General features: G+C 33.9%; 2 protein-coding genes across 3 annotated transcripts; both read left to right on the top strand.

Moving 5' to 3' along the window:
- The first annotated feature begins 764 nt into the window (after positions 1 to 764).
- Positions 765 to 3,749, top strand: LOC110636528 (pectinesterase/pectinesterase inhibitor PPE8B). Of its 2 annotated transcripts, none has more exons than XM_058129800.1 (3): positions 765 to 1,229; positions 1,680 to 2,234; positions 2,888 to 3,749. In XM_058129800.1, exons 1-3 carry the CDS (start codon positions 911 to 913, stop codon positions 3,529 to 3,531), a joined length of 1,518 nt encoding a protein of 505 aa, XP_057985783.1. In that variant the 5' UTR covers positions 765 to 910; the 3' UTR covers positions 3,532 to 3,749. The 2 variants fall into 2 exon arrangements, with proteins under 2 accessions (XP_057985783.1, XP_021641963.2); XM_021786271.2 differs by having other exon boundaries at positions 769 to 1,229; positions 2,834 to 3,749.
- Positions 3,750 to 4,671: 922 nt separating this feature from the next.
- LOC110636529 (probable pectinesterase/pectinesterase inhibitor 12) lies at positions 4,672 to 6,852 on the top strand. Its single transcript, XM_021786272.2, has 2 exons — positions 4,672 to 5,745; positions 6,046 to 6,852. The coding sequence occupies exons 1-2, from the start codon at positions 4,818 to 4,820 to the stop codon at positions 6,732 to 6,734; spliced, it is 1,617 nt and encodes a 538-aa protein (XP_021641964.2). The 5' UTR covers positions 4,672 to 4,817; the 3' UTR covers positions 6,735 to 6,852.
- Positions 6,853 to 14,628: the final 7,776 nt, after the last annotated feature.

Genomic DNA, 14,628 nt, shown 5'->3' with positions numbered 1-14,628 from the left:
TGTGGTATTAAGATTCCATCTTATTAAACAACAAAACTACTTTTAAAAGTTTTTCCAATTTAGTGTCAATTTCTCCATCATTATTTTACCACAGTTAAATTAATTTACCAGAAGTAAACTTTTCTGAAGGTGGGCCATTTGAATCACATAAGCTTGAGAAGCAAGAAGAGGCTAAGCGAACGTTGAAATTATTATTGAAAAAATTATTTATTTAAATATAATAATTAAAAATATTAAAAAATAATTTAAAATTAAATTTTATAAATTTTAATTATAAAAATAATAAAATATTTTTTAAAATTATTTTTTTAATAATATTTTGATTGAAATAATAATTTTAATATTTTAAACATAATGTCAAATAAGCATTTAATGCCCTTTTCAAACTAATTATTATTATCACTGTCACACAAGAACATGGCATTTAGGTCCCTGTGCTCAGAACCATAATAGCGAAAGCCTAAATCCATCATTTATTTCACCACCAGAAAAAGCAAAGAGAAGAAGCTATTCAAAAGGGTTAGGCTTTTGCTGTGTTTCAAGGACGAGAAAGAAAAAGCAATGGGCCAGCCAGCACAAAATACCAAGATGCCCCCCGCCCAATCGCTTACTTGGGAGTTTTTGAAAAACACAGCCATTCTAAACCATGGCCAACGCCGACAATGAAAGATAATAATAATAATAATAATAATAATAAAAGCCCACACCATAACGCATTCAGGATTTGACTCATTTCACCACTTCCTTCTTAAATGCCCCACCTGCCCGTCTGACATCTACCTCTTTCCCCGCCTTATATGTTGCAATTGCATGCACCTTCCTTCATTACAAGCTTCAGTCCCACTACTCCTCATTACACTATTGTGCATTCCTCAGGGACTTCAGTTCACCCCTTTGGTTTCCCGCAAGAATGTCAAGATTTTCACTTCCTTCACTCTTGCTTTCCTTGTTTGTAGTCTTGATTTTGGTTTCTACTCCTTGTGCTGCCTCATCTAGGACTAGGAGTGAGTATTTGCGAAATGAGTTCTTGAAAGTGCCCATCTCTGAATTCGTGGGCTCTTTGAAAACCGCTATTGATATTATACAAGATGTCACCTCTACAATCTCAAATTTTGGTAATTTCTTTGGTGACTTTCGTCTCTCCAATGCTATAACTGATTGTCTAGACTTACTGGACTTCTCCGCTGATGAGTTGAGCTGGACCATGTCTGCCTCCCAGAATCCTAAGGGTAAAGCAACCAACTTGTTCATTTTTGAGTTATGTTTATTCATAATTTTCAAGGGAGATAATGATGGGGTTTGCAATTTTGCTTGTGATGTGCATGGGTTAATGATCTATGAACATGCTTGGGTTGAATGCTTAATTGCACTTGTACTTCAATGTTAAAAATGTATTTCCCATTAAAGTTGATCAATTCTTTCCCAATATTTATTTGTACTTGCTCCATTAAAATACAGGGGACCTCAGCTTTAGTTGTCCCACAACTTTGATTTACACGTCACGTTTTATATATATATACATACACACACACCATAAATCCTGTTTCTCTTCTTTGATTTGTCCCAATCCATACCAGACAGTAGCCTACTAGTGCTGCCTTTATCTAATTTGACAATTCATCAGACACATCAATTCAATTACCATAAAAAAGAGATATTCATTTTCATTTAATTTGCAGGTAAAAATAACAGCACTGGTGATCTTAATTCTGATTTAAGGACATGGTTAAGTGCTGCACTTGTTAATCAGGACACATGCATTGATGGATTTGAAGGCACCAGTAGCATTCTCAAAAGCCTAGCGGCAGGTGGTCTTAACCAGATCACTTCATTAGTCCAGGAGCTTCTCAGTAAGGTGGACTCAAAACGTAATTCTAAAACCAATGGAGTTGCCTTCACTGGCAGCAAAAGTGCCAAAAATGATAAATTCCCTTCATGGATTAAGCACGAGGACCGTAAATTGTTAGTGATAAATGGAGTGACCCCTGATGCTATAGTTGCAGCAGATGGAACTGGAAATTTCACAAAGATAATGGATGCAGTATCAGCAGCACCTGATTATAGCATGCGACGATATGTCATATATATTAAGAATGGTTTATATACTGAATATGTGGAGATCAAGAAGAAGAAATGGAACCTAATGATGGTTGGTGATGGAATGGGTGCCACAGTAATTTCTGGCAACAGGAATTTCATTGATGGCTGGACCACTTTTCGCTCAGCAACCTTTGGTAAGCTTATGGTGAAGTATTTTGTTTGTTTGCTTTTGCCTGTAAACATAATGGTATTTGGATTTTATAGGCTTTTAATAATAAGGGCTCATACAAGGACAATGGAAAATGATATCTAGCACTGATAATAGTTTTGGCTAAATTCTAAACAACTCTTCATGTTCGCGATTTTGAGTATTTTCAATAATTCCTTAGGGTTATGACAAGGTCAATTAGGGTTTTCAATTTTAGTCACACAACTACAGACCTGTGTTGATACTACCATCAATATAACAATTTTGCTGCTAGCTTCTGATGGTCCCCTTATCATCTGGGTTGCAGGATTGGGATGATATTTATTTTGGCATGGGGTGTAATGAAATTTTAAATCCTTGTGCTGTTCTTTCATGATCTTGGAGATAACATACTATAGATTATCTCATTATAGATTCTGGTTTCATGGTTCAGAATCCCATGTGCACCATGCTGGATCATTAATTGAGTGTTGCTTAAAAAGAATCTTATTTAAAATATGTTGAATTAAGTATCTGAAATTTAAGCCAAGTTTTATTCTTCTGTCAAGATTAATTTTACATTTTTTTTCCTCGTGACATCTGCAGCGGTTAGTGGGAGAGGATTCATAGCTCGAGACATAACTTTTGAGAACACTGCAGGAGCTGCAAAGCATCAAGCAGTAGCTCTACGATCCGATTCTGATCTATCAGTCTTCTTTCGGTGTGAAGTTAGGGGCCATCAAGACACACTCTATACTCATACAATGCGACAATTCTACCGGGAATGTCGTATTAGTGGGACCGTAGACTTCATTTTTGGTGATGCAACTGCTGTCTTCCAAGACTGCCAGATTCTAGCCAAGAAAGGCTTACCAAGCCAAAAGAATACCATAACAGCTCATGGCCGCAAGGACCCAAATCAACCAACAGGATACTCCATCCAATTCTGCAATATCACAGCAGATATTGATCTCTTACCTTATGCCAATTCCACGTACACTTACCTTGGTAGACCCTGGAAAAACTTTTCAAGAACCGTTTTCATGCAATCCTATATAAGTAATGCTATAAGGCCAGAGGGATGGCTAGAGTGGAATGGCGATCAGTATTTGGACACTTTGTACTATGGTGAGTACTCGAATTATGGGCCAGGATCTGGGCTAACTAACAGGGTCCGGTGGCCTGGGTATCATATTTTCAATACTTCCTATCAGGCCAACAATTTCACAGTGGCCCAATTCATTGAAGGGAACTTGTGGTTGCCATCAACAGGAGTGAGATACACTGCAGGTTTGGATGTCTAATAATCTGTTTATTCATTTAAAGTAGCTTCAACTATACTTGTTCATTTTTTCCACCCTTTTATATACCTCTTTTTGGGATGAAGATATGGTGGTTATATATATTTGGTGTTCTTTACTCAGTTGAGAATGAGGTTGCCAGGGAATTTGATGTATAAACCACCAGAAAATGTGCATCCCATATCGTTTGTTTGCTTATTCTAAACTTCAATGTTTTTTTTATATAATTCTTTAAATATATTTATAAAATAAATAAATTTAAGAGCAAGAAGTCATTTGGATGGAGCAGGCCAGTTAAAACAAAAGATAAACACTGGAAAATAACATAATCATTAAAGAATCTCATCATGTGAGCGATTGGCAGACGCAGGAACAAAAATTACTCACAAATTGACTTTATCTCGTGAATTGTCACAAGACAAAGCTCAAGTTGCATAAATTTGTGTTTGCAAGCAGGATACCACTAACATCCATCATTCTGGTAATGCACAGCTACTAACAATAATAATGACAGCATATACAAATTAATTTTTCCAAGAATTGATCATCAGAACAGAAGAGAAGGCCGCAGGGTAATTGCGCATCATTTTAATTATTAATGGGGTCCTTGCGAGATTGTAGCCTGTGAAAATATACAAGGACATCATTTAACATATGTAGACAAAAAACTTTACAGTAAGATCTCCAGGGTACGGCCAAAGTGGATGTGATCAAAGTTTCCTGCACACTATGATTCTAGTCTTTCGAGCCAACCATCAATTGATCGTTCCATTTATTACTACTTGAAATGAAAATGGCTAACCCATTTGTTGAGCAGAGCCCATCTCCTGTTGGTTTTGTTTACATTCCATGCCTGCAAAAAAAAAATTAACAGTGCTTTTATCCCTTCTTTTTTTTTTTTTTTTTCTGGATAAAAGTGAGCTTCCAACTAGGAGGAAGAAGACAAGAATCATGGAAAAAGGCAAAGGAGGCATTAAAATTAATCAACACGTTGGGTGTCCCACGTCTTGCCATGGCCGCAGAGTGCAGACTCTCTTTCCCGAGTGAAATTGACAGAATATTCATATAAATTTATGTTTTTATATGTATACTGATTGTCATTACTCTACAAATTCAAAGACTTAGTTTTTTTTTTTTTTTTTTTTTTCGAAGACCACCGTCAGGAAATTATTTCTTATAGTTTCATTACATTAATCCAATAAATTAACGAAAATCCATGCAACTTATTATGTCCCCGTATTGTCTTAAATAAAGAAAGTCCCCTGCCTTTTGCATCAACTCTGTGGCTAATGGCTCTCTCCATTCTAAAGCTGCTGCTTCTCCTCCAGCTCCTTTCTTCAATCTTCTTCCCTTCCATATTGGCTCTGAACAAATCTTCTGCAAATTCTCTCGACACACATCTCTCTTCCATAAGAAACTTCTGCAATAGCAGACCCTACCCAGATGCTTGTTTTGACTCGTTAAAGCTTTCAGTATCTATAAACATTAACCCAAACATCCTCACCTTTCTCCTCCATTCTCTCCAAACTGCAATATCAGAGGCTGGAAAACTTACAAATCTATTCTCGACTGCTGGCAGGTCAAATATCATTGAGAAACAAAGAGGGGCAATCCAAGATTGCAAAGAACTACATCAAATCACATTGTCTTCTTTGCAAAGATCAGTTTCAAGAGTCCAAGCAGGCGGCTCTGAAAAACTAGCTGATGCAAGAGCCTATCTTAGTGCAGCACTCACAAACAAGAACACTTGCTTAGAAGGACTAGATTCTGCAACTGGTTCATTGAAGCCTGTTCTAGTGAATTCCTTGATTAGTACATATAAGCATGTGAGTAACTCTCTTTCAATGCTCTCTAGTTCAAGTTCTAATAAGGTTCACAAGAATCGCCGCCTCTTAGGATTACCAAAATGGATTTCGAAAAAAGATGGTAAGACTTTGCAGAGTGATGTTGATGAATATGACCCTAGTGAAGTGCTTACAGTAGCTGCTGATGGAACTGGGAATTTCAGTACCATCTCTGATGCCATAAATTTTGCTCCAAATAATAGTTATGACAGAGTCATTATCTTTATTAGAGAAGGGGTATACGAAGAGAATGTAGAAATTCCAAGCTATAAGACAAATATTGTTCTGATTGGTGATGGAAGTGATATTACATTCATTACTGGTAGCAGAAGTGTAGATGATGGTTGGACCACTTTCAGATCTGCAACTCTTGGTAAGGTTTAACATCTTTTCAAATTACTCCTTCATTTTAACTTTTAATCCACTTGAATTTCATGGTGAAAATGTTATCTACCTAATGATCCCTCTCAAGAGAATAAAGTCAACATTCCTTAGTGCTCAGGCTTTCCTGTTTTGCAAGGGTTAGGAGAGAGCTGTCTATCATACACAACCTTCCACCTGCTTTTTAGGCATAAAGGCTGTTTCCATGCCACCAAGAGATACCATACTAAATTTTCGCATTTGATCGTAATTGCATCATCACATACTGATTTCTGAATGTTACTTTTTGTAGCTGTGTCTGGTGAGGGTTTCTTGGCACGGGATATAACCATTGAGAACACAGCAGGACCACAGAAGCACCAAGCTGTTGCTCTTCGCATGAATGCAGACCTTGCAGCAATGTATAGATGCACCATTAATGGGTACCAAGACACATTATATGTGCACTCATTTCGACAGTTTTATCGAGAATGTGACATTTCTGGCACTATAGACTACATATTTGGCAATGCTGCAGTAGTTTTCCAGGCTTGCAACATTATATCTAGAAACCCATTGTCTGGCCAATTCACTGTTATTACTGCCCAATCTCGAGATAACCCTGATGAAGATACTGGAATTTCGATACAGAATTGTTCAATTCAGGCTACAGATGATTTATACTCTAATTCTACTAGTAATAAAAGCTATCTAGGCAGGCCATGGAGGGTGTACTCTAGGACAGTCATTCTTGAGTCATACATTGATGATTTTATTGATCCAACAGGGTGGACAAATTGGTCTGGTGATCAAGGCTTAGACACTTTATATTATGGAGAGTATAATAATTATGGACCTGGTTCTGCTGTGGATCATAGAGTTGCTTGGCCTGGATACCATATAATGGATGATTATGATGCCTATAACTTTACTGTATCATATTTCATCACTGGTGATGAATGGCTGGATTCCACTTCATTTCCTTATGATGATGGGATTTAAAGCATAGGTGATTTTCACGTCGATAACTACATTTCTACTTATTAATTGTCAATTTGGCTGACTAAGTAGCCTAATATTTCCAAAGCAAAGATTAATGATAGATTCTCTTTACATGTCATTGTTGCACTTATGTCTTTTTTTTTTTCTAATTTATAATATCCCTTTTGAAAAACATGGTTCGTGCAAAATTGCAGAAAAACCTATGATGAAAATAGGCTGAGTCCCCAAAAGTTAACTCAAGTGAAGGAGGTTTACCCAAGTGTATGAAGCATCAAGTTTGTAGATAAATACATTCGTGGGTGACCCAACATTGAAGTAGAGTAAAAAATGAACCGAGTCTAACTCCACTATAAAATTAGTTTAATGTTTGTCAAAGTCTTATGTATAGTATAAACACCTTATCTTAAATTAATGTGGGACAATAATAATTTTATTTATGAAAATAATTAAAATAGTGATAATTATGTTAAATAATATTTTTAATTAATGAATATCGATCTATGATCTACAATAAGAAAAAAGAAAAAAAAGCAAAAGATTGATTTAGGTGAAACTTAGAAGGGATACTCTAATGCTTAAGGTAGTTAGTGGAGATAACAAGAATGGAGACGAATGAGATATAAATAGAGAATTGTTATATTTGTGGCTTTGAATTTTGGATATATTTTTCATGGACCCGAATTGTGACTCAATCCGAAAATTTTACGTTATGATCCGATTGGGATAAAAAGTGAGATCTGTGGTGGTAGCAGAGGGCACGAGCCGTTTTACCCTTTATGGTAGAGTTGTGAGATATTCGGAAAACACACTGGAGTTATGGTTTGAGAGTTCTGGTTGATTGTATCTTGCTCTTTTCATCATAGTGGAACTTTTTCTCTTGTCTTGCCCGTGGACGTAGACCTTACGATTGAACCACGTTAAATCCTGTGTTATTCTTCTTCTCTTTTCAACACTGTGTGATTGTGCGATTTGTGTGTGTACCTTATATTTGCGTGTTTGTTATAACAAACTCATATTAGAGTTTTGTGCACAAAACCTAGGGTTTATAGATGGCGTTGTCTTCAACGAAATATGAGATAGAGAAGTTTGATGGTGGATCAAGTTTCAGTCTGTGGAATATTAAAATTAAATCTTCCTTGATCCTACAAGGTCTATGGAATGCAATCGAGGATAACTTTTCAGAATGTATGAAAGAAGCGGAGAAGGCTGATCTAAAGGAGAGAGCCTTAAGTGTGATTTTCATGAGCGTAACTGATAATGTCCTACGCGAGATTACTGATAAAAGCTCAACATCTGCGGCATAGAAGAAATTAGAGGAGTTGTACTCTGCCAAATCGCTGACCAACAGCCTGTATCTGAAAAAAAGGCTTGACAATCTAAGAATAAGCGAAGGTACATCCATTAAAGAATATCTGGATGAATTCAATTCAATCATTATGGACCTGAAGAATATTGATATTGAGATTGATAGTGAGGATCAGGCCCTTATTGTGTTATGTTCTTTGCCACCCTCCTATGAAACTTTTGTTGATACTCTATTGTATGGGAAAGATAGTATTTCACTAGACGATGTTAGTAATTCTCTAAAATCGAAGGAGTTGAAAAAGAAATTTCCAGATAATAGAGAAAGATTTGAGGGGGAAGGTTTAGTGAGCAGGGGAAGAACACATTCAAGGGAGGGTTCTTACAGCATGAAGAAATCTAAGGCCAGATCTAAGTCAAGAATAAAAAATGCCAACTATTTTGAGTGTGGAGAGCAAGGTCACTATAGGAGAGACTGTCCCAAGTTGAAAAATAAAAAGAGAAAGCAACCAGAAAGTTCTGCGAATGTGGTTGATAGTTTTATTAATTCTGATGGTGATGACAATGCTAGAGAAATTTTATCCGTGAGTTCAAAATATGGACAAAATTCCTGAATTCTTGATACTGGTGCTACTTATAACATGTGTCCACACAGAAACTGGTTTGTCACTTACAAATAGATGAGTGGCAAGATATTTCTGGACAATGATCGTGCATTATCTGTTGAAGGAATTGGTAACATCAGATTGAGGATGTTTGATGGCGTTGTTAGAACTATAGAGTGTTGGCATGTTCTAGGACTAAAGAGGAACCTGATTTCTCTTGGGACACTTGACTCTCATGGATTCAAATACCATATAGAGAATGGAGTTCTCAAAGTGTGCAAGGGCTATATGGTACTCATGAATATCAGTTTGGTTTTAGGATTGTATTTTCTTCAGGATAGTACAATTTCAGGGGAAGCTGCAGTAGCATTGGAAGCAATAATCAGAATCAGACTCAATTGTGGCATATGCATCTTGGTCATATGAGTGAAAGAGGATTATATGTGTTAAGCAAGCGGGTTTTGTTGGACGGGCAGAAAACAGAATCTATGGACTTTTGTGAACATTATGTGTTTGGCAAACAGAATAGCGTGAAGTTCGACAAAAAGGCAATGCGCAAGACTAGAGGAACGATGGATTATATCCACTCAGATCTATGGGGTCCTAACAGAATTCCTTCCAAGAGCGGTGCCAGGTACTTCATGACTTTGATTGACTTTAATGAAGTGTTTTCTCCAATTGTGAAGCACGGTTCTATTAGAGTCTTACTTGCTATGGTTGCTCTTCATGATCTAGAGCTTGAGCAACTAGAAGTGAAAACAACATTTTTGCATGGTGAGTTGGAGGAGCAAATTTATATGAGTCAGCCTGAGGGATTTGTCATTCTAGATATGGAAAATCATGTTTGCTTGCTTAAGAAAGCTTTATATGGTCTGAAATAGTCTCTTAGGTAGTGGTACAAAAGATTTGATACATTCATGGTTTGTAATGGCTTTAATGGTAGTTCATATGACAGTTGTGTGTATCATAAGAAGTTTTCAGATGATCCCTTTGTTTATTTGCTGTTGTATGTGGATGACATGCTTATTGCTGCTAAAAGCATGTAACAAATTAACATTCTGAAAAAGCAGTTGAGTGATGAGTTTGAGATGAAAGATTTTGGTGCTGCAAAGAAGATATTAGGAATGGAAATTACCAGGGATAGAAGTGTTGGGAAGCTTTTCTTGTCTCGACAAGCCTATGTTGAGAAAGTGCTTAAGCATTTCAACATGAATAATGCTAAGCCTGTGACTGTTCCATTTGCTGCCCATTTCAAGTTATCTAAAGACATGTCACCAAAAACAAATGAGGAGATGGAGCACATGTCTAGTGTTCCCTATTCGAGTGCTATTGGTAGCATCATGTATGCTATGGTATGCACCCGACCTGACATTTCACATGCAGTTAGTGTTGTGAGTAGATACATGGTGTGTCCTGTGAAAGAGCATTGGCAGGCAGTGAAATAAATTTTGAGGTATTTGAAGGGTACTACAGATGTTGGTTTGACATTTGAAAGGGCCAAGATGAGTGATTCAGTTATTGGCTATGTGGATTCAGATTTTGCAGGGGACTTAGACAAGAGGAGATCTTTGACTGATTATTTGTTTACTCTTTTTGGAAGTGCTATCAGTTGGAAGACAATATTGCAAGCTACAGTTGCTTTGTCTACCACAGAGGCTGAATATATGGCCTTAGTAGAGGCAGTAAAGGAAGTTTTATAGTTACAAGGTTTGGTGGGTGATCTTGGGTTGATACAGAACAAGGCAACAGTGTTTTGTGACAACCAGAGTGCAATACATCTCACAAAGAATCAGATGTATCATAAGCGAACTAAGCACATTGATGTCAGATATCACTTCATTCGGGATATTATATCTCAGGGGACTGTAGTTGTGCAAAAAGTCTCTACACATGATAATCCAGCAAATATGATGACCATGGGACTTCCAGTCAACAAGTTTAGGCATTGCGTAGACTTGGTTGGCATTTGTAATACTCAGTAATGCCCTTGCGAGGGCATATGGTAAGACAGAGTGTTTTGTGGTTATTTTGTTGATGATAGAAGAAATTCAAGCTAAGGGAAAGAATTGTTATATTTGTGGCTTTGAATTTTGGATATGTTTTTCATGGACCTAAATTGTGACTCGACCCGAAAGTTTTCGCACTGTGACCCGATTGGGATAAAAAGTGAGATTTGTGGGCCCAGGCCTGAAGCCTATCACTGATCTCTTTGGGAGTGTGGGGGTAACGCTCCCGCGGTATAGACAAATATAAATATTGTAATATTCTACCATTTGTGATAGAGTTGTGAGATATTCGGGAAACACACTGGAGTTAGGGTTTGAGAGTTCTGATTGATTGTATCTTGCTCTTTTCATCATAGTGAAACTTTTTCTCTTGTCTTACCCGTGGATATAAACCTTACGATTAAACCACGTTAAATCCTGTGTTATTCTTATTCTTTTTTTCAATACTGTGTAATTATGCGATTTGTATGTGTGTCTTAAATTTATGTGCTTGTTAACAAGAATATTAAGGAAGTAAATATTATGGAGTTAGAAAAAGATTATCTTTATCGAGGAATGTTCTTTATGCAATGGGTGAAAGTGAACTCCACTGTATCTTTAGCAATAAAAATTTATTTTTTAGAACGATTAGAATTTCCTTACTGACAAATACTGATTTTTATGCAAAGAATGGCCTGCAATAAGAAGTGAGAAAAGCAAGAGACTGATCAAAGTAGAACCTAGTAGTAATACTTCATTAGTTATGCCTTTAGATAAGAAGAATGAAGAGTAATAGATAATATATAATTAAAGGATGAACTTAACTGGAAGAATGTTCTTTATTATAACGTGGGTGAATGTCCACTTAATAGGTTGATTATTATAATTTATCCACAAGCAGTAGCAGGGTTATACAGTATCAATGAGATAAATCATGGATTGACATACCACCTTCATTATATGTGTTAAAGGATAGGCATTTGGTGGGTGCCAGCGCGCCTATATCAAACATTGAATGCAGATTTTTAAAAAAGTTGTGTATAATAGTTATTTTTTATTTGTCGGTAGGATGATGGTGAAATTGTTAAGGAGTATGATTATTCGACGAACGTCAAGTCTTTGTCTTATATCTCAAGGTCAATTTTCAAGAGGGTAGATAGAATGATGGGGTTCCATTTGTTCGCAAGTTGCTTCATTATGGTGGGTTTCAAAGTCTACTGTGCGTATCTTTTACTTCCATGGACTTTAAAGAAGACACAAGACAAGAGGTGTTGATTTTGCAAGATATTTGTGGAACCAAGTGAAGTGATATTTGTGACTGTGACTTGCCGGCTGCAGATATTTGTGACTATGGCTTACCCTGAATTAGAATTACCAATTCAACTATTCCGTCAGTCCCTAACCACACCTCGTAAAGTTTAGGGTGCTGAGCTTTTGATAGATTAAAAAAAGGAACATATGTTTAGTCTATGTATTAGAAAAAAGAAAAAAAAAATTCTAAAGAAAATGAATACCTAATTTACTCTCAAAATCTAATTAAAAAAAATAGCCAAAATTTTATCAGGAGTTAAATATTAATTAGAACACTCTGACATCAATTTAAAAAAAATTGAGAGAAATTTCCTAACTTCAAAAAATAAGAGTGCTTAAGGTTTTGTCGTATTTTCTTTTTTATCCTTCCACTCAAATTAAGTGATACTTAATAAAAAATTTTAAAACTCAATCTATTTTAATTCACTGTTGTTGTTATTATTATTATTTAATTGCAACTGAAATTTAAGATTTAATGATTAGCTTAGCTGTTGACTGATAATTTGATAAAACATTGCTTAATGATTAGCTTGGCTGCTGGCTGATAATGATTAATCATTCATGCCTGTTTGATTGAATTGTTGAAATTTAATTTTAATTGAAATTTAAAATTTAATAATTAGCTTAGTTGTTAATTGATAATTTGATAAAATATTGCTTAATGATTAACTTGGTTGCTGATAATGATTAGCTGTTTATTTAACTATTGAATACAGCTGATAACTATTAGTTAATAGTTGGTAGTTGATAATAGCTGATTTATACTACGTGTTTAGTAAAATTATATTTAACTGTAACTATTGATATATGAAATAAGAGTATATATTATATAATTTATTTTATTATTTAAATAAATATAAAATTATAAATTTATTATATTATGTTATTTATTTTATTATTAAATTAAATATATAATTATTAAATTAATATTTATATTATTTATTATATTATTAAAATAAATATGTAATTATTAATTTATTATCTTCTATCATTTATTTTATTATTAAAATAAGAAAATAATTAAAGTTTTTTAAAAAATAATTAAATAACTTTAAAAATATAGATATATAATAAAGTAGTTATTATTATTGATAAAGAAAAAATTTATAATTAATTTTAAGTTTTTAGATATAAATAACTATTTTATATTTTATGTTATTAATAAAAAATATTTTAATAAAGTTGAACTGCGTTAATTAAAATGTTAAAATTATAAATAAAAAATATTAAAGTATTAATAATATTAATTTTTGAGTTAAATAAAAAATGATAATATGATCAAAATAAAAAATAAAATCAAATCAGTTATCGACTATTGAGAAATATCTCTAAAAATAGAGCTGATACAAATTGCAGCCAATGGGTATCATATCAGTTACCCATCAGCTATCAACTTTATTTTTTTAAACTTCATCTGTTTAGGTGTCTATTAGGCATCAGCTACATCCAACAGATGAACCAAACACCCCCTTAAGGAAACATTTGCTAGTTATTGTTCTTCTCTTTATATATATTATTTTGTATTATTTTTCTAAAAAAAATAAATGATAGGAAATGAAAATAAAATTTAAAAATTTTATATCTAATTGTGTGTAAATATTTTTAATCAATAACTTTTTTGTCTATATTTACAAATATTATAATTATTTCAAGCATTATTTAGTATTTACAATAATTAAATTTAATTTCATCATGTAAAAAATAATTTTCAATAATTAGAATTTTATTATTAATAAGTTTGTGCAGGGTATTTTAATTCAAATTAAAAAAATAAAATAAAAACAATTATCAACTAATAGGAAAAAGTTTTACAAATAATTTTTTTAAAGAAAATAGCCACTATTGAGTCCTCAAATAATAATTTATCAAAAAATTATTAACTAACCTCCAATACTTAAATTAAATATCTATTTATTATTCAATTAATAAAATTAAATTCAAGTCTTCATAAATTCAATCCCTCTATTATAAAAAAAAATTTATTTAAACTTAAAAAATCTTATAATTTTAGAGACTGTGTCTCATTAATTTCCAATATGAAACCCAGCATTTTAGCCTCGGAAGCTGTATGGGAACTTGGCCCATAAAAGGCTTCAGTGGACTTGAGAGAAGAGTTCTCCAAGAATACGAAATCATCTCTATTGAGGGTCATTCAACAAGTGATATTCCACAGGCTGGTTGGTAATTTGATAAATTTTAAATGGAATGGGAATTTTTTAATAAAACAACAAATTAAAAATGCTTGGCGGGATGTTATTATATTAAAAAATATATAAAAAAAAATAGATTAGATTTAATTCTACCTCAAAAAATAGATGAATGAGAAGAGATTTATTCAAGTTTTATATATAACTTAAATACATTATTCTAAAGATAACACACATTATGCTCACGTATAAACATTTAGGACGTAAAGTTTGCAAGTAAACTATGTAAAAAAAATAGATCGAATCCAACTCTATTCTGAAAATTAATTCAAAAGAAAAAAATTTATTCAAGTCTTATATATAGCTCAAATACTTATCACAATTCAATCAATGTTAGCGATATAAGATAAATATTTAATTAATGGTAAACATAGTAAATAAAATAGTAAAGGTGCAATAGGGGCAAAAGTGTAACTTTGGCAGCTTATAGGAGTGGAGGGAAAAGCGGTTAGGAGGAGAAAAATGAGTGGCGCTTATTTTGTAA

The sequence above is a fragment of the Hevea brasiliensis genome, chromosome 11, assembly GCF_030052815.1.
Source record: "Hevea brasiliensis isolate MT/VB/25A 57/8 chromosome 11, ASM3005281v1, whole genome shotgun sequence".
NCBI classification, from domain to species: domain Eukaryota; kingdom Viridiplantae; phylum Streptophyta; class Magnoliopsida; order Malpighiales; family Euphorbiaceae; genus Hevea; species Hevea brasiliensis.
Note: the sequence above shows the minus strand (reverse complement) of the source record. Positions and strands in the feature narration are given on the sequence as shown.